The sequence below is a fragment of the Furipterus horrens genome, unplaced genomic scaffold (assembly GCF_987537825.1).
Source record: "Furipterus horrens unplaced genomic scaffold, mFurHor1.1.pri manual_scaffold_1, whole genome shotgun sequence".
Taxonomy (NCBI): Eukaryota; Metazoa; Chordata; class Mammalia; order Chiroptera; family Furipteridae; genus Furipterus; species Furipterus horrens.
Window position 1 is genome coordinate 8,298,551 of NW_028327171.1, and position 25,485 is coordinate 8,324,035.

General features: G+C 50.2%; 1 protein-coding gene across 1 annotated transcript in view; it reads left to right on the plus strand.

The window, feature by feature from the left end:
- The first annotated feature begins 6,331 nt into the window (after window positions 1–6,331).
- The window catches only part of SLC37A1 (solute carrier family 37 member 1), a 52,053-nt gene continuing 32,899 nt past the window's right edge, over window positions 6,332–25,485 (plus strand). The window contains exons 1-6 of the mRNA XM_090271938.1: window positions 6,332–6,453; window positions 7,167–7,333; window positions 10,657–10,883; window positions 17,624–17,705; window positions 22,719–22,851; window positions 23,509–23,587. Of these exons, the coding sequence (XP_090128064.1) occupies window positions 10,828–10,883; window positions 17,624–17,705; window positions 22,719–22,851; window positions 23,509–23,587 (350 nt within the window). The 5' untranslated portion in view covers window positions 6,332–6,453; window positions 7,167–7,333; window positions 10,657–10,827. The remainder of the gene's footprint in view (window positions 6,454–7,166; window positions 7,334–10,656; window positions 10,884–17,623; window positions 17,706–22,718; window positions 22,852–23,508; window positions 23,588–25,485) is intronic.

Here is a 25,485-nt window from a genome sequence, read left to right on the forward strand (position 1 = left end):
GGTTAGTGAGGGTATGCTTTCCAAGCCTGAGGGGTTTTCTCGTGCTCTGGATAAGGCGGGCCTGCCCTTGGGCCCACCTTGGCCTTCCCGGGGAGCTCCTGCTCCTCACCTGGAGGGCCCTCCGGCCTCGCCTCATGGCTTCCCTGGAGAGACCTAGCTGCTGGACAGAAGGTCCTTTTTTAGAAAACCTTACTTGCCCTCACAACCCCAGCTCCTAGCCCAGGGCTTATTTTGCACATAAAAGGTTCTCATTCTAGTGCCTGTCACATGAATGACCAACCCTTCTGGTAGACTGTTCAGAGTTGTCTCTTTCTTAAGACCAGGGGGAAGGAGTGACTCTTCACTGCCAGTTGGGGGGATGGCAAAAGCTTTCCCTTCAAACTGGGTCTGTCCACCTGTTTGTCCCCTCTGAGCACTGGTGTCATGGACACACTCGTACCCTCACCCAGAATGGCACCAATTGAAATGATCTCATAACCTTCCGCTGTCCTCTGGTCAGTGTTCTCACTTGTTGCCTTAAATCCTCTTGATTTTCCTCAAACACGGGAGGCCAGCTCCTCTCTCTCGTCACTTCCAGCTACTGACTACCTTCTGCAACAAAGGGACCTAGATAAGAACTCCCAACTCCTGCCATTCCACGTGCAAAAGCATCTGTCTCCAGATCGTTATCTTCTCCATTCTGAGGCTCATTCCTCCTCACGTTTTAGATTCCTTTTCTTTCTGCCTTGAAGGGACAGGTGTCCCTGAGTGTGCAGCCTTCCCTCTACTTTCCTACTCCCATCCTCTCTTCTGACTTCTTGAGGACTCAGCCTCATAGGAGCAAGGGCAGTTTCCAGGTCTGGGGCAGAAATTATATGAGAACATCTTGTCACAATAGAAGGCAAGGACACTATCAAAGATACCAGGGTCATATCAGAAGAACTGGAGGTGATTAGAAGAGGCTCCCACTGACCAAAGATGGGCAAATGACGCAGTAAGGAGTGTCACTACAGTGGGTCTAAACTCATCAACAGTGACTCAGTCCACCAGTGCATATGACAACGCAAGGGAAAATGCACTGATAACTTTTGAAGAATGCTAGAAACCAACTCATTGCTTTGAAAAGTGACAAATGAAAGAGGGAATTTGTATTTATCCTGCCTGTCCTATCAAAGTGTACCTCACAGTTAACTGATCGATGTTAAATAATGGACAAGAAGTTCCTCATTACAGAAGTATGCTAGGAGAGAAGGAGAAAGAAAGATTGAAAATAGTAGAGCACAGTTTTACCAATTCTGTGAATTCTGACCTCTAATGAATGAGCTTAGACAAGGAACATCTAAAACTTCAGAAATAGCTGACCAGATGCCGTGTGCTTGCCTGGAATCTACCCAAATCTGATCAAGCGTCTCAACCTCATTGCCAGTTTCAGGAAAAACGAGGGGAGAGAGACCATGTTAAACCGTATCATGCAGACGGAGTCAGCACAATGCAGAGTGTAGGAAACTGCCCGGTAAATGGCCTGCCCTCTGTAACAACAATGGTAGCACATTGCTGGGGCAGCGAGAGAGTACCGGGCAAGTCTGCAGCTGGAGAGACCTGGGAGACACATCAAACGCCACGCATGTGGCCTGCTGGGATCCCCACTGAAAGATAAAACTGAGAGCCAGAACATTCACAGGATAGTCAGGGAAGTGAGAACACGGGCTGGATATCGGACGCTCTCATGCAGTTGTTCTTGTTGGAGGCAGCCAGGATGATGGTATTCTGGTTACGTTTAAAACCATACCTTTCAGAGATAGGTACTGAAACTTTACAGATGAAATATTATAATGTCTGGAATTTGCTGCAAAATAATCCTGGGTGGGGGAAGAAAGTGGGTCAAAACAGAAACAAACTTGGCCACGGATTGATAATCACCACAGCTGGGTACTGGGTACAGGGGCTGCATTGTAGTGCTCTCTCGACTTCTGTATATGCTTGAAAATGTCCATATGTTTAAAAATATTCTTCCTTCTCCAGTCCCTCTCTAGCTCTGGGCTCTTCTCTCTCCTCCCTTCCTGAAACAGCTGTCTGCTCCATGCTGCCTCTTCTCTCTCACTCTCCACTCAATCCCCACAGCAGTCTGCTGTCCACGCCACCCCGCCCCAGCCCACCCCCATGGAAGCATCAGCCACCATCTTCTGGGTGAAGCCAGTAGACTCTGACTTCTTCGCAGCATCTGACTACAGCCCACTCTCTCCCACTTGGAAGCAGCGCTTGTTGGACATCACACTCCTGGTTTTTCCCCCGTCTTTGGCTTCCAGCCCCTCCTTCCTGCCTGGCCCTGAAATATTAGCACCCCTGGGGGTTCAGTCTAGTCTCCTGCTGTCAGTGGCTGTCAATACCAGGCCTCCCTCTCCAGCCTAGGGTTCTGCCAGAGACTCCAGACCCACATAGCTAACCCTGGTCAACATCTCCACCTTGGAGAAGTTCTCCCAGGAACCAAACACTCAAAAAGTGCAAATCAATTCCTAGCCCAGCCCCACTCCCCAAGTCTATTTGTCCCTTGTATGTTACCTCTCTTCATGAAGGCTCCATTATCCACTGGGGGTCATCCCCTGCTCCTCTCCCTCCCTTGTCTCCTTTCTGTCACCTTCTAGACCTTTCTGGAATCTGTACTCCCCCACAACCATAATCTGGGGTCTGGATTGCTGCAGGAACTCTCGGCCCTCCCCTCTCGGCGTTACTTGCTCCGTCAGCATCCCCAAACCAGCCTGCAGCTTGCCTTGTGCTCTTGGCCAGCTCTTCCTGTGTTCCTGAGATGTCACCTGTTGTGACAATTTAGTCTGGGTCACCCTCTCCTGCACCCTGTGGTCTTCTATTATAACATGTAGGGATTGCTAGTTACCTGCCCGCCACCTTCATTTGAGGGGAAGGGCATCAGTGGGGCTCTTGGCCTCCCCTTCTGGGGTTGGTCAGTGGGAGGACAGGAGGAAAGGAATGTCGGCCTGTTCACTCGGGCTCTTTCTTCCTCTTTCTTCCTCCTCCTCTGCTCCTTCCCATTCCTTCTGGGCTGTAATTTGAGAGCAGCTGCATTTCCTACAGAAGACCTCACACCGACCCCGCAGCTCCCTCTGCAGCCTCAGCCCTCCAGTCCTTCAGGTTTTCAGGAGCTAATAGCTTCCTGATGTTGCTAGCCTGGGGGTGCATTTTTTCATTAATTTCACCACACCCTGCTTAACCTTATGTAACAGCCCAGTACTGGGTTGAATAGTGTCCCCTGCAAAATTCATTTCCTTCCTGGAAACTCAGAATGTGACCTTATTTGGAAACAGGGTGGTTGCAGATGTAATTAGTGAAGTTGAAGTCCTACTGGAGAAGGGTGCACCCTAAATACGTATGACTGGTGTCCTTATGAGAGGAGAGACACAGACACACAGACACATGGGAGGAAGATGACATGAACAGACAGGAAGGCACCATGTGTTGACAGAAGTGGACCAGTGTGATGAAGCTACAAGCTAAGAAATGCCAAGGATAGCCAGCAACACCAGAAACTGAGAGAAGGGCATGGAACACACTGCGCCCAGAGCCTTCAGAGGGAGCTCGGCCCTGCCGACACCTGGATCCTGGACTTCTGGCCACCCAGGTCGAGGGACACTGTCAGGACAGCCCTACAAAGTGAATGTAAGTCCCTTCCTCACCTCACATCAGCTTCCCTTTGAGTGGACCACCTGCTCTGCCACCCGCCTTTTGCTCTGTGAACTCTTAAGAGGCAAAGACAAAGACCCCTTGTCTACTTTGAGGCCTTGGTGCTGGGACAGGGCTGGCCTCTACAGGCACCCAATAAACACCTGTTGGTTATGCGTAAACATGCCTCTCACTGAAATAAAATCAGAACAAACTCAAAGCAAGCATGGAAGTTTCAGGTTAAAGCAGGGCCCTGCCCAGGCAGTGTGCTCTGGGGACAGCCCTGAGCCTGGGCACCTGGGCTCATCTCTGGATCCCTGGCTATGGCTGTGTCAGCGGCAGCCCAAGGGCACACTGCCGCTGCCCTGGCCTGCTTCATCATGACTTTGAAATACTGGATATGAAAAGTCCAACCCCATTGGAAATTCATTTGATTCTCCCTAGAAACTTCAGTATTACGTGTCAGTGAAAGAAAAGGAAGAGTTGTTATATTCTTTAAATATTTCAACTGTCATAAAATTTGTGTGATTATAAAAAACGGCTTTCAAGTTATCTACTTGCTTGAAGAAAGTGTCTCTATGGTGATGGTGGCATCCCACCTGCCCCCTGTCCTGAGCTTGTGTGCAGACATTTCAAGCATAAAGCCTGGATGTTCGTCAAAGCAATCACAAGTTTTCATTTCAGAATGTGAACTGTTTTATGTGGAAGTTTTACACAAATTTACTATCTCTTCTAATACATGTTTAAATGTTTCTTATAATCATATAAAAAGATTAATATTTGATGAACAATTACTGTCTTCATCTTATAAAATTAAAAGACTAATATTTTCAATTAGCAAAGATGATATGGACCACCCCAGGTGCCCTCTGGTTCTCCCCAGCGTGCCATACAAGGGGTACCATTTTCTATGGGAACCACTCCAGGACGCCCTGTGCTGTGCCACACTGCGGTCACTCGTGCAGTTTGCAAATGAGGGTCAGTGCCCTCTGAGTCAGGGCATGCCCCGGGAATCCCTCCAGCCCCTGAGATAGGTTTAGAAACAGCTGGTCCCAACTCATGTGATGAGTCAGGATACAGAGGTGTCTACTGTACCCCGGAAATGCAGTGAAGATTCCTGGAGAGAACAGAAATGATGACCTGAGCCTCAGAGTTTGCATTCACTAGAAAAGGCCTTGTTTTCCTGCTACTAAAGAATTGGGTCTCATTCCTGCAGACAACAGGAATGTTGAAGGGTGTTCATCGGGAGTGACAGGATCTGACCTGCTTTAGGAGGGCAGACAGAGGCAGCTGGAAAAGTGGGTTGCCTGCAGGGGAGCTTGAAGTGGGGAGGCTGATGCCCAAGTTCCATGAGCAAGGAAGAGCCCTGTGCAGACTGTGGGTGAGCCAGAGACTTACCTGGGAGAGCACTAGGAGCCAGACTGGGCGATCATCGGTCACCAGAAACGGAGCATTAGGAGGAGGAGGAGGAGGAAGAAGAAGTGGATGAGAGGGAGGAGGTCCGAAGACAGAGACCTCGCCTAAGGGAGAAAGAAGTCCAGAGGCCCTGGGTCAGCTTCCTTGCAGGATGGGGCAGCCGGGAAGCATCCTGTCTCTGTACCTCGGGCCTTGGGAGGCTGGCAGGTTTCCTTCCTGCATGAACACTTCTCAAAAGCATAAAGAAGGGGTGCATTTGACACAACCCCACTCAGCCAACAGAAAAAGGTGTTAGCGTGGTCTGGAAATGAGTTCAGTGGGTGGGAGGGTAGGTGAACTATAAGCCTGGAAGGGAGGAAGAGGTCTTCCCTGAGCCTACCTGAGGGGCTGCTGGGCAGGGCAAGGCAGTGTGCCTGCCAGAGGCCCAGGGCACTGTCCATACAAGCCTTTTGGGGCATTTACAGCCTGACCTTGGATTGGTTTTAGCCTTAAGAATTGTTTTAACCAGGGGCAGTCGTCTTTCAGGAATTGCATTTGCAAAAGTGTGTTTTCTGCTTCCCTTTGCCCCGTGCCTGCTTTGCAGGTACTCCTATTCCGGGCTATAATCTGGCCCTTCTCTATGCTGCCCCAGCTCAATTTTTGGCAAAAAGAGTGGGATCTGGAGAACAGCGATGGTTCCGGGCTGAAATGGGAATTGTCTATGAAGGCACCAGCAATGCTGAGTGTCAGGTGCAAGTGACTGGACCTGTCTGGAGTTCTCCAGCACCGTTGTGTGAGCTGCCTGCGATAAAAGATGGTTCAACATAGCCTCCTCTTGGGCCCCTTTTTCACTTGATAGAACGTGGTGATTCTGACCCTTGAGAAGGGGCAGTAGGAGTAAAGGCTAGGAGGTCAGGCAGGTCCTTGGAGCGCTGGTCCTTGCTGAGGAAGGCATTGCTTCGCTGCTGGAGGGTAGGACCTACCCTGAGGACAATGGTCCGTTGGGGAGCTCCCGGTGGCCAGTGGAGAGCATGCCAGTAAATGTGCCCGGGCCGCAGGCGAGCAGGTGCAAGGACACAGGACTGCAGGAAGAACCTGAGCGGGCAATGGTGGGTTGGGGGCCGGGGTGGAGCGGTTGGGGATGGCAACAACCAGCCCGCGCGGGGGCGCCCCCAGGGCTGTTTGGAACTCTGGGCTCGCTCCGGACCGGGTGCTGGGGGGAGGACTAGGGAGGGGATGATCGGGAAGGGGAGGGGCTGAGCGTCCCGCCACCCCAGGCCTGGCGCCCCGCAGCCGCTGGAAAGTGAAAGGGCCTCAGGGCCTGGGCGCGCCGCCCCAGGAAGTCGCGAGCAGGAAACGCCCACGGAGGCCCGGCCGCGCTGCGGTGAGCGGGCCTGGACAGCGCAGGTGAGACTCAGGGACCTCGATTGGCGCGGGGACCCCTCCTCACCGGTCGCACCTGCAGGGCCGCGGGACGGGGGCGCCGCGGCCACACCGCACCTGCCACCGCGGGCGACAGGCGGGGACGCCAGGGGCTGCCCGCTGCCTGTGCCGTAAGGGCGCTGTGCCCGCGGGGACCATGTCCCTGCGCCCTGCTGCCCCTCAGCCTGTCTTCGTGCTCGTCTTTGGCCAGAGCCGGGAAATCTCAAGCCCTCCCGGCCTTAGGGGAGTCTTTGGGATAAGGGGTCTAGAGGAGCGGCCGGGCGCCCTTCCCGGTGTCCTGGGCTTGGCGGCTCGGGCATTCCTGGCAAGTGGAGGCGGGGGAGCCGGGGCTGGGCCGGCAGCCGCTTGCTGGAGCCCCGGGCAGGAATGAGATGAGCTGTCCTGCCCGGTCCCCTCCCCACCCGCTCAAGTCGCTCAAGTCGTGATGACAGCTGGGTGTCTAGGGATGGAGCAGGAGGAGACCCGCTTATTGTCTACTGCGCTGTGGGAACATGGGCGTGCCCGCCGGGTCCACCTGCTCCGGGGACAAGCTGACGGGGAGGAGCCGGCGCAGAAAGCCACCCGGGAGGCGCGGCGCGTCAGCACCCTGGGCCTTTGGGTGGTTTGTTGAGCAGCTGGTTTGCGAGCCCGTGAGCTTCCTTGCCAACAGGAGTGACGGCGACTTTCTGTATTTGTAGGGCTTAAGGCGCCGGAAAGCCCCCCAGCCGTGGGCCACCACCATTGGGCACCTTTTTCCTCCTGCTCTCCAGCCCCTCGCTGCTTAAGCTGGTGACAAGTCTCTGCGTCTGGTTGGGATTTGCCTTTGAACGGAAGACACTGGAGAGCCCTTTACCCCGCCCCCCAGGTTTGAATTTCTAAAGGTGGAATCTTAAGCCTGTCTTTACTATAGTCTGGAGCTCACTATCTGGAAAGCGCGGTCTGCCCTTGAACTTAAATTGTGTGAGGTGGTTTGAGAGGGTAACTGGCTCAGATTTTCCCCCATCGCTCCCCAAGATCAAGCTCTTCAGTCTTCAGCTCCCACCCCACTCCCTCACCACACAGGGTGGGGGCTGGACTGGCGGGTCGTTTGGTGCAGATCATCTTTGAAGGCTGGTTGGTCCTGGGAGAAAGGATTCGCTTTTGTGTTTAAGCCACAGGGAAAAAGAGAGTGGCCCTTGTCAGTCATCTTTAATGTTGAGTGGAGTATTGAAAGCTCGAGCCGTAGAAAGTGTGTTTTTCTGGGAAGGAAGTTGTTTCCTCTCTCTCAGAGACTGTTCTAGGGGGTATGCATTTCCCACCCACCTTTGCCTTAAAATGAAATCCACTTTTAAAAACGTCTTTAAGTATATTGTTTAAAATACTCACAGAGCTGCTTCGATTACGCTGGAAAGACCTTTAGATATACTACTCTGGCCATTACTTACTTGTTTAAACTTCTACTGATCTCAGGGAGGGAGGGAGAGCATCAAACTTGTTGTTCCCCTTATTCATGCATCATTGGTTGCTTCTCATATGTGCCCTGACCAGGGATCACACCCGTATCTGGATTATGCTCCAACCAACTGAGCTACCCAGCCAAGGCTGACCATTACTTCTGAGTCTCATTATTTTCATCTCCAAAGAGCACAGACTGTTCTAGATATCACAGATAACCAACGGGTGAGTCTGAGGGTAGGGCTCGGGAATGCATATTTTTCTCGAGTCATTTGTAATGGTTGACTGGGTGGGGCCGTTTAGGAAGGAGAGTATAAAAAGGTGCGTTATACAGATTTTCATAAAGAGTGCTCAGTGGGATGTTTCCCAAGCTGCTGTCTTTGACAACAGAATGAAACTGGATGTTCTGACCTGTTTCCCTGCTGCGGTGGTGAGGTCTAAAGGTGGCTAGTAAGAGCCATCAAAAAAAAAAAAAAAAGTCATCTTATATACTGGGGGTATTGCCAAAACAGGATTTAAGCCAAGTGGTTTGCTCCAGTTTGGCTGCCCTCTCTTTGGAGGGGCTGGGCCAGAGGAAGTGAGGTCACAGGGAGGAGGGGACTGAGGAAAACTGGACTGACCTGATTTGGTCCCACTCAGTCCAGCCACCTGCCTCATTGTCCTGCTCTGAAGTGAGCGCTGCCTCTCCCTCAGAGTGCCTGTGGCTCACATAAGGGGGCCTCAGCAGGAATGGCCCCAGGTCTGCACGGACTCATCTTCTGGGGGCACTGCCCAGGCTTTGGGGTAGTGGACATCCCACTGTAAACTCCCAGTCTTCACACACCCTGGTGCACCTGCTGTGAGACGGGCTAGCGCTGGCTCTCACCCACTCCTGGGGCTGGGCAGGGTGAGGGAGAGCCTGCACTATTTTAAAGGAAGTGGAGATTTTCTTCCTGTTGCTCTTTACCTTCTGGATCGTCGCCGTTGCTACAGGTTTTACCAGAATTGAGGTGAGGGTGATTGATGGACTGATTGATTGATTTGGTAGATGGCAATAGACTATTTCCAGAGAAGCTGTGTCTCCAGACGCAGTGCTTGGACTCAGCAAGACTCTAGATTCTGGCCGTCTGCGTTCAGGCCCTGTGGCATCTAAACCAGGGCCTTGGCTCTGAAGTCATCATCCAAAATGGTTTCTCGAAGTCTATTTAGGCCCAAACAGAAGCGTACTCATTTTGAGCAGAATTTTAGTATAATATATTTTAAATCTAGAGATTTGAAGAATTGTGGAAATTTGTTCAACACATCTCTTGAGCACTTGCTCTGTGCTGGGCCCTGAACCAGTCGCGAGGCGGTCTCATCCTCTCCTGAGTTACAGTGAGGATCACACCGGCTGCTATTTAGTGAGCACCTGCTACATACTAGGCGGGTGCGAAGGGCTTTCTGTGGATCATCTCATTTCCTCTCTATGACATCCCTAAAATGTCAGTGCCACCATCCCTGTTTTTTAGCAGGTAAGAGAGTCCAAGGTTAGCTGTAGGGGCTGGTGACACTCCAGGTGGAATGAACAGCTGAGGCTGTGTGACAGTTAAGGCCCTGAGGGTGACAAAAGCCTGCCTGGTGTAGTTCTGGCTAGAGCAGAGGGCCACTCCACTCCTTCCTCCCTGGCAAGGATTTTGAATGTTTTTTATCATTGAAGACTGTGCATTTTTTGAAAACTTGCTCTGGAGGGAGGGTCCGAATGAACATGGGGAACAGTTCTAATTGGGAAGACAGGCAGTTACAAATAAATGTAAGTCCTCCAAAAATGAGCTATTCGTTATTACTTGTCTGTTATCTTAAGGAAGTTGTTTGAAAACATTAAATAGGTATCAGGTTCTTTAAATCAAGATTAATGTTTACACAAAAGTAACTTTCTTTGAAAAATTATGTGACCTGTGAACTTTCAATAAGTATAAGGCAGAACAATCCATGCTCTGTATATATTGGGAATTGTGCTATTTAAGCATTGGTCCAAAAGATTCCTTGTTGCCAAGTGTAGAAGAAAAACTGAAAAATAAGACAAGTCATGAGGTTGGCTTTGGGACAGGAGGCATGCTGGTGCCCCTTTTCGGTTCTCGGGTCCCCCTGCCCATTCCTTCCTGTCTTGCTCTGCCTTTAACTCTGACTTCAGAATGGGGTCATTTCCCGTGGCCTCTGAGGGGTCTACAGGAGATGAGAAATGGAGAGGCAGATATGACATGAAGTCTGTTCCCACAGCATTAGATGCATTTTGATCCAGTTGCAAAGCCACAGTGAAATGATTTATTTGATGACCTGACATCTCATCCAGGCCTACGGTCCCTTCTGTTATTGTGGCTCAGTTGTGGCCTGGTCTAGAGTAGGTGGGACAGAATATGTCTGATTCCCTGGCGTCCTCTGGTGATGGAACACATGGTGTGACCGCTGGGTAAATACTGGTCTCACATGAATGTTACTGTGCTTAAGGGTGAATGGGTTGATCTCTAGATGCTTTCCAGCTGGAGATGAACTCAGTGATTCATTTCATATCATCAGAACATCATGTAAAATGCATTTCAGTGATCTCTGAACAAGCACCTGCCACCTCCTGCCCCAGGGCAGACACTGCCTGCCACCAGGGGTGGGCATGCCCATTGTCCTGGAAGGCCAGCTTTCATCTGGGCTGCGTACCAACTGTACAGGGAGTATTTTCTTCTAGGAACTCCAAGGTGCCATTGTCAGAACGCCTGACTTTTCAACTCCTCTTTCTCGTTGTAGAGAGCTAAGCCTCTGCAGGAGGGAAGAGGGGACGTGAGACCCAACGGGACATCTCTACTTCCCTGCCAGCCTTTGGGAGTGCAGGGGCAAGTGGGAAACTTGGAGCCAGGATTACCAGCCTCTTTATGAAGCATCTGACTCCGTGACCAAAGCTCTGTGGTCTGCGTGTAAATGGCTCGACTCCCTGCTGGCATTCGCTTCATCATCTCATTCTCCCGGGACCAGTGGTAAGTCCCGGTGCCCAGAGCTGGTGCAGGCCACTGTGCGGCCGGCTCCCTGCCCATCCCCCCTCCCTCATGATAAAATGCACGTGGATGCTGGCCTCCCTGTAACCACGGACTCACTTGTCAGTGGCGGACGCTGTGAGGAACATTGTCCAGTTGTCCTCCGTCTTTGGCTCTGGTAGTGACAGGAAGTATTTAGACTCCTTCGTGGTCTTCAGTGGTTTCTGTAATAATCATGGTCCCCACAGAAAAATTACGACTGACTACCAGCAGGACTGTCACATGCCTGTGAGGGAAATATGTACATGACCTCTGAGCCCAGTGAATGGCCCAGCTGGGGCAGAGCTTCCAGAGAGGTGGCATCGAAGCGAGCTAAATGCCAACCAGAACACAACTTTCTGTCCCACAAGCACCTCTGCTTGCAGACTCTGAGAGTCTTTCTGGGGGGGAGGTTGGAGGTGGTCACAAATCTCATGCTTCTTGGAGGAAGCCATTGGCAAGGGCAGAGTCTAGAACTGGGCTCTTTGGCCTCTAACGCAGATCCCTGCTGAGCTCAGGTAGGAAGGAAAAAATTTTCCCCTACCCTCTTAGGGTCAGTAATTGGGGGCAAGCAAATTAAACTGACAAGAAGATTCTCAAGAGAAAATAATTTAATCACGTATAAACAGGAGTTTACAGAAAAATGTGACTCAGCAGAGGCTGTTAGACTTTGGAGCTTCTATGCCATCTTACTAGGGGAAGAGGATGAGGAGGAAGGCACTGATGGGAAAACAGGTGACTTTGGAAAGGTGAATGGGTCTTAGGACAATAAACAGGACCTGTGCTACTGTTGTGACAGTGTCTCTCTGGGTGTGGTGTGGACACCTCTCACTTTCAGTAACGAGTCGGTCTCCCCTGCTTGCGCCCAGGGAGGGGCTTATGATAGTTGAGTTCTTAGGGGAGGCTCTGCTTTTAGACAGATAAGAGATTTCAGGGACTCAAATGCTTTCTGCTCAAAATAATTTTTATGCCACAGGGGCACATTCGGGACCCCTTCGTCTCCATCATGACAACCCACTCATGGCCTCCACGCCCTTTGCATCTTCCGAGGCCCCACCGGAGCCCCCGCGGGGTCTCAGGTGTGACTTCAGACATCTCATTCTTTCCTGCGCAGTTCCCTCGTGGACCCAGTTCATGGCTACTGCCAGTCCAGCCACAGGGGTTTCAACACTTGCCTTCTGTTTTAAGAGTGTTTATCTTTAGCTTCTTTGTTTTATGACGTTATTTTGATACAATTTTCAAACTCACAAAATTATAAGAATGTTACAGAGAACTCCTGTAAAATTCCTGTGTGTCACCAATTGTTATATTTTTAAGGTTGGACCTACAAGGATAGAGCAGTGCTCCTCAAACTTCAGTGAGCATGTGCCTCACCCGAGAACTTGTTAAAATGCACATTCTGACTCAGTAGGTCTGGGGTGGGCCTGAGAGTCTGCATTTCCCAGGCGGTGGTGCTATCAGTCCGGTGACCGCACTTTGGGTAGCAAAGATACAGAGTATTTGTCTTAATTCTGTTCCTCTCTGCCCCAACTTGCCCTTTGACCTTTAAAACTTATTTTTAGCTGAGATTTAGCAATTCTAAAGAGACTGCTTTCACATTCCTCTGAAGAACATTTTTTGTGTTTCTACCCAGCACACCTGCCCGTTTCTAGCAGCATTTTGATTTCTTTTTGGGAACTGACTTCCTCCTCTGAGCACAGCTGGGGTAGGCAGGTGCGCCTCTGGACTTCCTATCTCATTGTGGCAGGTGGTGGAGGCCCCCAGGCTCTGTTCCAGGGAGCTTCCTCCAACAACTCAGGTCCAGCAGGATGCAGGGTGGGAGGCAAGCAGGACGGCAGGTCTCTCTCCTGAGGCTCTGAATCCTGAATAGAGTGACCCTAGGGCCGAGGGACTGTTAGTGTGCATCCAGGCCAGCTGTGGGGCCTGAGCGCCCGTGGCAGGCACATCCTTAACACTGCACCTCCTTTTCTTCGCACACTCACATACACACATGTTTTATGAACCATTTGAGAGTAAGTTACAGACATCATGTAAATACTTTCATGTGTATTTCCTGTAAACAAGCATTCTCCTATAACCACACAGGAAGATCAAAATCAGGAAATTTAACACTGATACGATGCTGTCATCTAATCCACAACCCATGTTCAACATGATATCACATGTCCAATAATGTCTTTTATAGCTTTCTTCCTGGCTGAGGACCCAGTCCAGGGTCTCACTGTCCTGTAGGCTTAATCTCCTCTCCTCTGGAACTGTTTTTTGGCCTTACTTTGTGTTTTATGACCTCGATGTTTTTGATGGGTATGAGCCATTTTTTTATAGACTGTCTTTTATTTTGGATGTGGCTAGTATTTTCTTGTGATTAGATTCATATTATGCATTTTTGGCAGGAATACCACAGAAGGGAGACAGCTTCTCATTGATGGTAAAAGAGTTAAAAATAATATGGGCGGGGGAGGGACTGAATGAATCACGTGGTATCAGATTGGAATTAAAGATATCAAGAAGGACTGGTGAGAAAATGGGAGGAGAAACAGATATATGATTGCATGTGTGTAGTATGTGTTGTGTGTGTATGTGTGTATGTGTGTGTAATGCCCTATCCCTGCCCACCAGGAGGCCCTGGGAGCAGCAGCACCCACAGCAGGGAGTACACCTGGTGCCAGACCTTGGTTCTATATGCCTTTCCCCACTGAAGGAGCTGGGTGTCTTTGGAGACTGGACTATGTCAGTGCTTGGGCCGGGAAAGTAAGAGGATCCAGGAAGATCTTGTGCCAGCAAATAAGGACGTGCTTAAAAATGAAGGGGCTCTCACTGCCACATCTGGGGTGACTTGAGATTTAAACTAAACAATATGAGTAGCAGATTATAGCCCATGGAATATATTCAGAATCCAGTGAGTCCACGCAGCTATAACTTGATAAATGCATAAATGGGAGAAAGTCAAGTTCTTCCTCACAGCAGAAGGCCAGCTCCTTAAGAGAGCAGGAGTGTGTTAACCTAGATGGCCTTTCTGTCACCATTAGCAATGCTTAGTTTAGGTGAGGACCATCGAGGGACACACACTCTTGTGGGAAAGTAGGAGGAACAGGTTATTGGCTTAATCTCAAAGTGTGTCCCCACAACTTCCTCATTAGCTATTTAGAGGGAAATGTTGCAGCTTCCCCAAGGGGCGATCTGGCAGGCAGCCCCTTAACCAAGTGATCAGTACTAACGTCACCACAGTCATATGCCTCCCCTAGGGGCTCTGAACAGGACTCGCACCACAGCCATGTGTGGTTTCGTTGTTTCTGAATGAAGGGGTATCTTCGGGCTAATTTCTATGCCAAGTCATACTCCTCCGTAACTCTGGCCTAAAGCATCTGTTTATTCCTTATTTGCATATGATTGAGATAAATAACCCTCAAACGAGGACACATATTCTGCGTGGAGCCTTTTAACTTGCATCTGGGGACATTGGAAAGTGCACACCGAGGCTGTGCTGTCATTGCCAAGACGGGCTATTTTGCTAGAAAGCTGGGGTTAACCCAAATGCTATTCCTATAATATTGGTAGCTGCAAAGAATGCTAGAGTCAGACATAATTTCAAAAAGTAAGCGAAACACTGATGAGTGAGAGCATTAGATAATTCATTTTCAGTTGTGTTTCCCTCATATCCACAAGCCCAGACGTAACACCAAACACAAAAAGTAGCAGATTGTATTAGTTTCCTGGGGCTGCTGTCACAAAGCACCACATGCTGGGTGGCTTAAACAACAGAAATTTGTTCCCTCTTCCGGAGGCCAGAAGTTCCCGAACGAGGTGTCAGCAGGGCCTCGTGCCCACGGAAGGCTCCAGGGGAGAAACTTCCTGCCTCTGCCGGCCCGGGTGGTGGCTGGCAATCCTCGGGGTCCTTGTCCGGCTGTGCCTCTGTTGTCCCATGACCTTCCTCCCTACCCGTCGCTGTGTCTTCACATGGCTTTTGTAAGGACATCAGCCACTGGATTTAGCTCTCATTGGATTTGAGGTCACGCATAAGTTAAATATGACCTCAGCTTGACTAATTATCTGCAAGACTATGTCCAAATAAGGCCACATCCTGAGAATTTTAGGTGGACGTGCACTTAGGGGGCCAGTATGCAACCAGTACAAGATGGATAAAAGGAAATAAACATCATCCAAAATCCTTGCATCATGTATGACAAAGGAAGAAAGAAAATGAAGATAGAATTACCAAATGGGCAAAGGACTTAGGAGGGTTTATTTGGGACTTTATCCCTTAACCCAGGATGATCCCACAAAAATAAAAAAGTTCTCTTTGCGCACCTGGCAACCTGCAGGCTGATTCCTCAAGGCATTTCACTTCCACACAAAACCAAGCTGCAAATTCAGTTCCGCAGGAAGCGTATGCTGCTCCCCTCTACAACCCATGCGCCCATGGAACATCCATGGGCCTGTGCTCCACTCAGCATCCTCCAGTGAGGCACAGTCCTAGGACCACCTCTGTCCAGCCAGGCCCAGTGCCAGGGAGCAGTACTGCAGAGCCAACAGTTGGAGAAGGGGCAGCGGCCCAGGGGTGGGGGCAGAGGTCCAGGAAAGGAGACAGAGGCCCAGGGCTGGGGGTGGAAGCCCAGGGAAGGAGGACAATGGCCCAGGGCTGGCGACCAGGTTCCAGTCACCTAAAGAGCTTGACACCTAAGAATGCAGGTATATTAGGGCCCCACAGCTATTCAGACATTGTCTGGACATACGGAGGAGCTCTTTATTTCTGGGTTATTCTGTTTTATCAATATGTTAATATACTTAATAAACATAGAATATTTATAAATAGAATACTCTGTTTCTTTCTGGGTAGAAATCATGAACCCAAGGCTCATTAAAGTAGAGCTACTTTCTCAAAATCCTTCTTTGCTGGTGATGATGACATTCAGGTTCTCTAGGGGGCGGGGGGGGGGGGGGGAGGGCGTCACCTAGCTGTGACTGGTAGTCTTGTAGAATCCTTGAGGGCTCCAGATTCATCCTCCATACTCTGCGGTGTGCAGGTAACCCAGTCTGAGAACTTTTTCAAAATTCTCCTTGAAGAGATTGGAAAAGGGAACCCTATATCCAAATGGGGACAGGTCAGGGTTCCCCGCAGACTTTACTCACCCTAGTAATTTACATTCAGTGAGGATAGAAGCGGGCAGTGAATCTACCTGTGGGTTGGAAATGTGGGTACTGGGGGCCTACAGAGTTCCAGTGGCCTAGACTCTTCCTGGGCGGGCAGCTTGAGGCCCACAGGAGCAGTGGGTGTGGTAGCAGAGCTTTAAGCAAATAATTGGAGAGACTTCCATTCTCCACCCAAGCAGATGGTTTTCAGAAACACAAGGACAAAGGCTTGGGCTCTGTAACAAATCCACTGCACCTGCATAGGCTTTGTTCGTTGGGATAAAATACACCCTTTCTTTATGGTTTTACTTTTTTGTTGTCTGGTTATTGGCATGGGCTTAGAGAGCAAGGTTCCTGGGAAAAGCATCAGTGAGACGAAGAGGAGCACGTGGGCGTTTCTGTACTCGCTTCCCAAGTACTTAGCGAGTGCCTGGCACTTGGTCTGGTGCTTTCCCTTCCCTCGGGCACAGGAGTCCCGTGGTCCCGTCAGCCCTTTTCCTCCCGCCTGAAATATGATCTGTGTTTTTTTTACATCTAGAAATATTTATTTGTCCCCTACTGGCCAAAGAGGTGGGCACCGCTAAGATTCTCTGTGTTACTCACTGAACGCTGCCCTGAAGGAGTAAATCACAACTGTGGCCAGGAGACTGGAGGGGGGGGTCGCAGCCTCACCAAGGGCCCAGGGGACATAGGGCCCTGCCTGTCTCTGTTCTTAGGTAATTACCAATTCAGGCCATCACTCAGCTTGAAAGTCATCGGCCTTTTCAGGCCAGATACAAGCCAGGGAATTCAGGGTGAGGGGCCAGGTCTCAGGACGCGGAAGGACCTGCCCTCCTGATGGAAACTCCTTGTCTTCATCTCTTGCAAAATACTTTTTCCTGCTGGCGGTTTTTTTTTTTTTTTTTTTTTTTTTTTTAACCTTAAGAAGTGTTTTTCCATAGCATGGCTCAAATATTTAGACTGGAATGAACTTCTGTCTTCTTACTAAAGTATCTTCTTTTCTTTAGACGCCCATATATTTCAGCACTTCCCCTCTGAATTGCTTTTCTCATAAACCAAAGAGAGCAGCTGGGCTTTGAGCCGGTGTTTTTACATCACTGGCCTTATTCATAGCTTGTGAGCCTCACCGAGTTTTTCTCAGTGAGATCAGTGAGATATTTATGTCCCTGCCTTGCTTGTGTCCTTCTGGAAAGTTGCATAGAATCTAAAAAGTAAAAAAATAAATAAAAAGATCTTAAACGCCCAGGATAGCAGGCTTACAAGAACCTTGCAGTTCATTTTGTTTCAAATGAAATAATCATTTCTTTTTTTCTGCTTTGTAAACGTGTGTTCATCTTCTGAGTCCGATTTCTCTTTGATTATAGTTCTCTTAATGAATGTTTAAATAGTTTCAATTCGGACAGAAGTCCCACTTTTTTAATATAATATTATAGTGATGTTATAAATAGGATTGGTAATTGATATCGGACTGAATGAATAATACACAGCCTAAGAAAATTTAAGAAATATAGTTATCATGTATTCTTCACGCAGCTTATAGTGTTATCATTTTCTACCCCTGTTTTGTGTTTCAGGTACAGAGCGTTCATTTTCACTTTGACGTTTTTGCTGTATGCGAGCTTTCACTTATCCCGAAAGCCTATCAGCATAGTTAAGGTAAGAAATCATAAAACACTAGTTTCCTACCCTGCCATAATCTCTATAACAAGCTAGTTACTTAAAGAAGCAACTTCAAGGTTAGTGCGCAGAGGGAGTGGGGCTGTAAGACAATGGAGAAAAGGGATTATGTAGAAGCAAATTATTTTGCTGACTTGCTTTTTAGTTTTTTTTTCTTTTTTCTGAAATTAAAATCTTTAAAATGTTTTTTTGAATTTATACTTTCAGAGCTAGTATACTTTCAAATGTATTAGTTGACAGTTTCAGAATTCTAAAGCTTAATTAAGTATATATTCCTGTTTTGTGTGAACTTTCTCCCCCAAATTTCCAGTCTTAAATTGTTCCCAAATTACCTCCACAGTCATTATGTTTCGATCCCAAGCCAGGCTGTAGCGGTGGCCCCTCGTTATCCTTGGAACGCCGTTTGAGTGATGGGTGAAAGATGCTGCTAAGCAGACTAACACTTAACTAGACTCTGAGTAAAGAAAATTCGAGTAGCCCATCCCCTGTCATAGCCAGCTATGACTGGGGGAAAGCAAGATGAATCTCTGGCCCTCGTTGGAACAACATCATTTTGCCTATAGATGTCAACAGGCTTGAATGGCTTTCGACTCTTCACCGTCGATAGAATAAGGAAACTGTTGCCAAAGATGGCTCATGTACAGCTCAATTGTCCCCTCCCTCACTTTCTAGTCATTGGCTGGGACACAGACTCAGCACTGGGATTCTGTGGACCTGGGCGGCCAACTTCCTCCACTCCTGTGAGTGCTCGAGCCCTGGACAGCTGCCCTCTGAGTCCCAGGCCGGGAGGAGAGGCAGTGCCCAGGCTGTCGCTTCTGTGGACAATTCTCGGGGCCCTGTTCTCCAGTAACTCTCAGTGGGTCTCAGACATCATCCATCTGCTCCAAACTTTCTAAAATTGCCCCTGGACACCTAGGAAGCAGAAACGTTCCGTGCCCTTCAGGTTGTTTGCAAAAATCTCACTTTTTGACATATCCAGTTTTAATGACTGGAAATGTTTGCAGACCTTTCTTTTTTTTTTTTTTTAAATGTGTTTTATTGATTGTAATATTACATTTGTGCCAATTTCCCTTCCCTCTGCTCCCCTCCACCTGGTGGCCCCCCTCCCTCCAGTTGTCCCCCCCTTTTAGATCATGTCCATTAGTTGTGCATACAGTTCTTCTCAACCTCTCTCTATCTATTCCATTCCCTCCTACCATGACCCTTAATTCCTATATCATCTCCCTCCTTCTCCCCATTCCCCCTCCCTGTTGACCTCCCCCCTATATGTTCCCCGTACCTATAGTTCTTTTTCCACTCTCGTTGCCTGTTTAGTTTGCCTTTGTTTCAATTCCCTAGCTTCTGTTGTTTCTTGTGATGCAGTTTTCATTTTAGATTTCATTGTCTTGATCCTCCTTTTTCTAAACCAGTCCCTTTAACATCTCATATAACAGTGGTTTGGATCTAATGAACTCTTTCAGTTTTATTTTGTCCTGGAAACACTTTCTCTGTCCTTCTATTCTGAATGACAATTTCGCTGGATAGAGTATTCGTGGTTGTAGGTTTTGGATTTTCATTACTTTGAATATTTCTTGCCAGTCCCTTCTTGCCTGCAGGGTCTCCCTTGAGAAGTCAGCTGATAGTCTAATTGGGACCCCTTTGTACATAATTCTTTTCTTCTCTCTTGCTGCTTTTAAGATTCTCTCTTTATCTTTAATTTTTGACATTTTGATTATAATGTGTCTTGGAGTAGTTCTCCCTGGGTCCAGTTTTTTTGGAACTCTCTGTGCTTCCTGGACCTGTAAGTCTATTTCCTTCCCCAAGTCTGGGAAGTTCTCCTTTATTATATTTTCACTCACTTTTTCAAGTTCTAGTTCATCTTCCTCGCTCTCTGGCAAACCAATGATTCTTATGTTGGGCCTTTTATAGCTGTCCCAGAGGTTTCTGATCCTCTCATCGTTGCTTCCCATTTCCTCTCTCTGCATTGGTTGACTGCTTGTTCCTTCTCCATATTCCAGTTTGTTGAAATGAACTCTGGATTTTTTTTCCTCACCATCTGTCTCGTATGTGGTTTTGTTCCTTTCGTTATGAGTGTTTTTCGCTTCTTTCTCATCTTTTTCCAGATCTTTTGTGAATTCTGTAAGCCACCTGATAACAACGGCCCTGAACTGAGCCTCTGACAGGTTTCTTATTTGTTCATCTGTCAGGTTCTTCATCTGTTGCCTGGTGAGCTGCGCCACCGGGATTTCTATAGTTGTCTGCCTCATTTTGACAGATGCGTTTTGTTTTCTTGGGCCGGCTGTAGGGGGCAGTGCCTGTGTACTCGTAATGACCCAGCGACCGGCGCCGTTCGGCAACCTTTCTTGCTGTGCCGTGGTGCTTTGTCGTCACAATCCAGCGACCAGTGCCTGTCCGCGACCTATTTCGCAGCCCTGTGGCGCTTTCTTTGGGGGCGGGGGTCCAAGATGGATTCACACAGTTATTCAGCTAGGAGACTGGGATCCGTCCTCCCGCCCCCCTGGGCCTCACTGTTCAAGGCGATGTGGTGACCGCTTTCCCCAGCGTTGGGGCCGCGAGCCGCCGGGGGCTCGACCGCAGCCGGGATTGTTCTCCCCGCCGCTGTCCCAGGTGCGACCGCAAACAGCGCCGCCCCCTTTCGCTCTTACCTGCCCAAAGGGCGCCGCTGGTTTATAACTTCATATGTTGGGCTTCCGTGTAGTTTTATTTTCTGGAATTTCTAGTTATCCTTTGTTTTGAAGTAGTTGTATTCCTCTCTAGTTGTAGAGGGAGACCTAGCGCGTCCGTCTAAGCCTCCATCTTGGCCGGAAGCCTGCAGACCTTTCAATGTGTGGTTTTTATGAAGAAGACAGAGATGGGAAAAGCGACAGTGGGCCTTCATAAACACTCATTGACGGGACCAGTGACTCTAAAACCAGTGCCAGTGGCCACCACTGTAAATGCAACTGCTACTACTTCTTGTCCTCCTGGTTAGGGAAGCACACATCCAGCCCAAGAGAAAGGCTATGGGCACTTCTTGCTTCCCTGCTATTTTTTTAAAGTTTTGTTTATTTATGTTTAGAGAGGGGGAAGGGAGGAAGAAAGAGAGGGAGAGAAATATCAGTGCGAGAGGGAAACATTGATTGGTTGCCTCTCACACACATCCCGACCAGGGACCAGTCCACAGCCCAGGCATGTGCCATGACTAGGAATCAAACTGGTGACCTTTTGGTTTGCAGGACCACACCCAACCAACTGAGCTACATCAGTCAGGGCAAGGCAAGTTATAAAAATGGAAGAGACCATTGCAGAGGCCTTAGGGAGCACTGTGGGGCTAAAGAAATAAGAGTAGCTTGGGAACCTTCCTAGGGTCCAGGGTCAGCCTTGAAAGGCTGGGTTTAGGTCATGGGGCCAGCGCCTGGAGCACCAGGTGGAGGACAGGGCATCACCATGAAGCCACCAGCCCGAGGGGCGGTGTGTCGGTGTTGGGACAGAGGCAGTGTGGTGAGCCTCTCCATACACAGTTCACCTCCGCAGCTGCACTGGGCCGGCTGGATTGTACTGGCTTCGTAACCGACGGTGGAGAGTTCATGCAACTCAGCTGAAGTCGGAAGGCGTCACCGTGGCACCAGGATCCCAGCTCAGAGCCTGAGTCCCTGACCAGGAGGCTAGTCTGCCTTTTGTCACAGGATAGAACAAACCAGAAATTCTGTCCTGCTCCTTTAGGAAATAGAAAGAGAGCATATGTAATCTCTTCTATTTTCCATGGATGGTCCCTCCCTGGGAATATTAAATGGTGAAGGAGGATGTTAAAATTCTGTTTGAGGCCATGGGCTTCTGTGTAAGGCACCTATTAGGACCCTCTCCGGCCCTGGTCCCAGTTCCCTCTCTGCCTGGGTGGGTCCTCTCCACCCGACCTGTCGCTTTCTTACTGAAAGCTGACCAGAGCAGCAGCCATGAGGCCTCAGGTCTGGCCAGCTTGGCTTCCATGAGAAGCAGCCGCAGGTGGGCAGAAACACCTGAGTTCTGAAGGCGAAGAGAAGGAAAGAGTATAAAATTGGGTGCATCGGGGAATGCTGAAGATGCCAGCTTTGTGCAGAAAGGAAGGACTGGGGGCCCCCCACCACGCCCCTGACCAGAGCTCATGGCCATATCCACAGCCCCGCCCACTCACCCTGGTGGAGTGTACATGAGCCGAGCACAGACGGGCCAGAGATGGGGCTCACCCACCAAAAGGAAGCCTCCCGCCCCTGGGGAGGACACGCTCTGCTGAGGAAAGCTGTTTGGCAAATAGCTCCTTGGAAATCGTAGAGCAGAACCCTTGGCCAGATTTTTAGAGAAGTGTCCCAGTGATGATGGCACAGCCACGTGACCACAGAGCGGCTGAGTACCATGTGCCAGGACGAATATTCACACGCTCACCCAGGAAAGCATCACTTGCCTGAGGTCTGACCCCGTGCCAGCTCCAATAGACTCCTTGTGCCCTGTCCCTCATCGCTACCCTCCTGCGTAACCCCAGTTCTCACCAAGGTCACCATGGATTCAGTGTCCTGTTCTTGAACATCATTCGTGGAAATGTAGCCCTACCATGTGAGCTCCTTTGTGTCAGGCTTATTGTCTGTGAGAGGCGTCCTCGCCGCTGCGGGGACCCGGTGCTCGTTCCCTTGTAGGGACGCGGCTGTAGAGATCTAGCAAAATGACTACTGGTCCGCTCTGGGCAGGCTGGCGGCTGTCTGCTCTCAGCTGCACAGCTGCCCCGAGCAGCGGTCTTTGTGGCCCTGGACACACTTGCGTTTGCTCTGCGTGCGCTCCTGAGAGGGGCTGCCGGAGAGCCCGAGAAACCTTCCCCTCCAGCTTTCTGCAGGTCCTGCAGGGGGACTGGCCCTGCGTGATTCCTTCCCCTAGAGCCCTTGCCCTCAGGAGGCCGGTAAGAGGGGGCGCTGCTCTTACTCTGCATCCTGCACTCATCCCAGTGCTTTTCTCTCTCTGGCCTCTGTCCTTCCATGGATGTCCTAGGGGGAGCTCCACAGGTACTGTGCTGCTGTGAATAAAGGTGAAGTCAGGCCCAGCAGCCAGAGCCAGAAAGCCAGTGGCGTCCCCTCTCACCAGCTCCCAGACAATGAGACAGACTGCGGCTGGGCCCCGTTTGGTGAGTTCTCTGTGTCCATGCCCTTGGGAAGCAGGCGTCCCTGCAGGGCTCTGGGCAGAGGGAGGGCTGAGAGACCGCGGGCGCAGCCTGGCTCTTGTGGCCTGGCCTGGCCAGCAGCAGTGCCGGTGTTCTCAAGTGTGACTGGGCCGCCGGGGCGCAGCTCTGTCCCAGCACAGTTCCCAGTCCTCCAGCTGCTGCTGGGTCGCGGGGCCTGTGTGCAGAGTGCCGCCACCTGAAAATAGGTCCTCGTAGTGGGGAAATCTGCTGAGGACAGCTTGCGTGTCGTATGTGTCAATGCTGAGAGTTAGGACGTGCAGAGCACAGGCGTGGGTGGGAAGGAGAGACCACAGTGACCTGGCGCGGGGCTGACCTAGGCGGGGTGCTGAAGGAAATGAAGAAATCAGTGCTCGCCGAGAGCCTTGTGGGTTCATCCCCACAAATAATGTCTACTCAGTGGGTGTTTGGAGTATGGTGGCTGTATTTGCCTTTGCCAAGAAGCCCGTCGGCAGGCGTGCTGCCGAATTCCCTGTGCTCCTCCCCCGGGCACGCTGCCCACACTCAGAGAGCAGGTGTTTGCCTCTCACTGCCCCACGCCACACGTGCACCGGCGATCAGTGAAGACTAAGCACTACTCGCCTGTCGCTTTTCCCCGTGTAGATCAGGACAACTACCAGCAGCTGCTCGGGGCCCTGGACTACTCCTTCCTGTGCGCATACGCCATCGGCATGTACCTGAGGTAGGTCAGCTCGGGTCTGCAAGACCCTGGCCATTATACCGTTCGATGCAGAGCCTTCTGCAGCGTGCTGATGTATGCAGGATGCGTGACACTAGGCCCCACCCACAGGTCGCCTACCTTCCAGTCTCTTCTCAGAGACAAGGACAGAGTGAGAGCCAGCGTGCACTGCTGTGTTTGTGAGGAAGTGACCCCAGGGCAGTGCATTTAGGAGACCTGGGCCACCTGTTCATCAGGGCGGCCTGTCCAGGGATGCCTTTCCTGGCCCTTTCCCGGGATGCGCAGTGGGCCCTGCTGGGATGTCGTCACTTAGCAACAGGGCACTGTCGGCTCCTGGCGATGCTCAGCAGAGTGCATCCTCACCTCTGGTTTTGGGGGCCACCATCTGTTTACAGTCCCAAGTGACTAATTCCACAGTTTATGAAGTGTGTGCTGGACGTGTCCACCTGGATGCCCCGCTCAGCCCACACAGAGGCCACACAGAGGCATGGCAGCTGGGGCGTGGACAGAGACATACTGCTGGGATCTGAATCGCGGCTCCACCACCTGCTCTTGTGGCCATGGGCAGTTACTCTACAACTCTGCAAAGTGAGGGGAATAGTCGTTCTTACCTCCCAGGGCCGTGGTGGGGATTCATGAGTTGATACATGCAGGATGCTCAGCACGGTGCTGGCACGTGGTGTGTGCCCAGCACCTGTCACATGTGATTATTATCCTGGGTTCTTCTTGATCCCATTCAGGAAGGTGGTAAGTGTCAGGTGGGTAACAGGACATGTGGTTGGCAGGTTATATACTGGTATTATGTCAATCCAACCAGGTTGGAAAAAAATTAGCACAATTAGGACTGAGGCCTTTAACCCAAGAGACTTGTATTCAGAGACTGAGATCTTTGGAGATTTGAGAATCTTGGGGGTTCTGTCCATATTGAGCCTCTTCCCTGAGGCCCACAGGAGTGTGGTGTCATCAGGACCTGGGCCCTCACCCCACTCCAGTGTCCTTGGGGGTGGTTGGTGTCCAACTGGGCAGTTTCCTCCAGCCAGTGGATAGTGTTCCTTTATTGAATTGGTGTATCTGCACAGTGCTGCGGAAGGGACATTAACCCAAGGGAAGCCCGCAGTGTGCGGTGCACAGCAGAGCGTGAGCCCACCTCACAAGGAGGACCATGCACGCCTCAGGCTTCTCAGGCGTGGGTGGCATCTGGGGCTGCTGGCCGTATGCCATCCTGAGGAATAGTCTTGATATTCTAAAGATGATCTGACTGGGCACCAATAGCCTATAGGATAAAAAGACCCAAAGGTTGGAGTGTGTTTTTTCAGTGACTAAAAAACAGTATTAAAATGTTCTTCTTAGCTGGGAATGGTTTTGCCCCTTAAGAAACATAGAACACCATCTGGGGGCATTGTTGCTGTCACACCTAGAGAAGGGATACTGCTGGCATCTAGTGGACAGAGACCAGGGGCACTGCTGATGCTGCAGCACCCAGGACAACCCCGCACCACAAAGAGTTTCCTGGCCCAAGGTACCAGGAGTGCTGAGGTTAAGGAGCCTGGTTTAAATTAAGTGGTTTTCTTGGTGCGTATGTATTGGCAGAGATCATTTCTCATGCGGCTCGCTGGGGAGGCTTATAATGAAATCCTGCCTGATGTGAAATTCACCGTGGACTCCTGACTGCAGCAAGGGTGTGCACTGCTGCCTTGCATGGCCTCTTAGTGACATCACGGCACATGAATACAATTAGAGATGATGGGCACTGTCATGAGCCCAGGTCACTCCTGGCAGGTGTCAGCAGTGTGGGGTGGCCTTAAATGTTTGTGTGAGCCTCCTATAATGTGGGGTGGTGACCATTCCATGAGGCAATTTCTTTTAAACCTCTTAAGCAGAGATCCAATTTGGGCCCAATA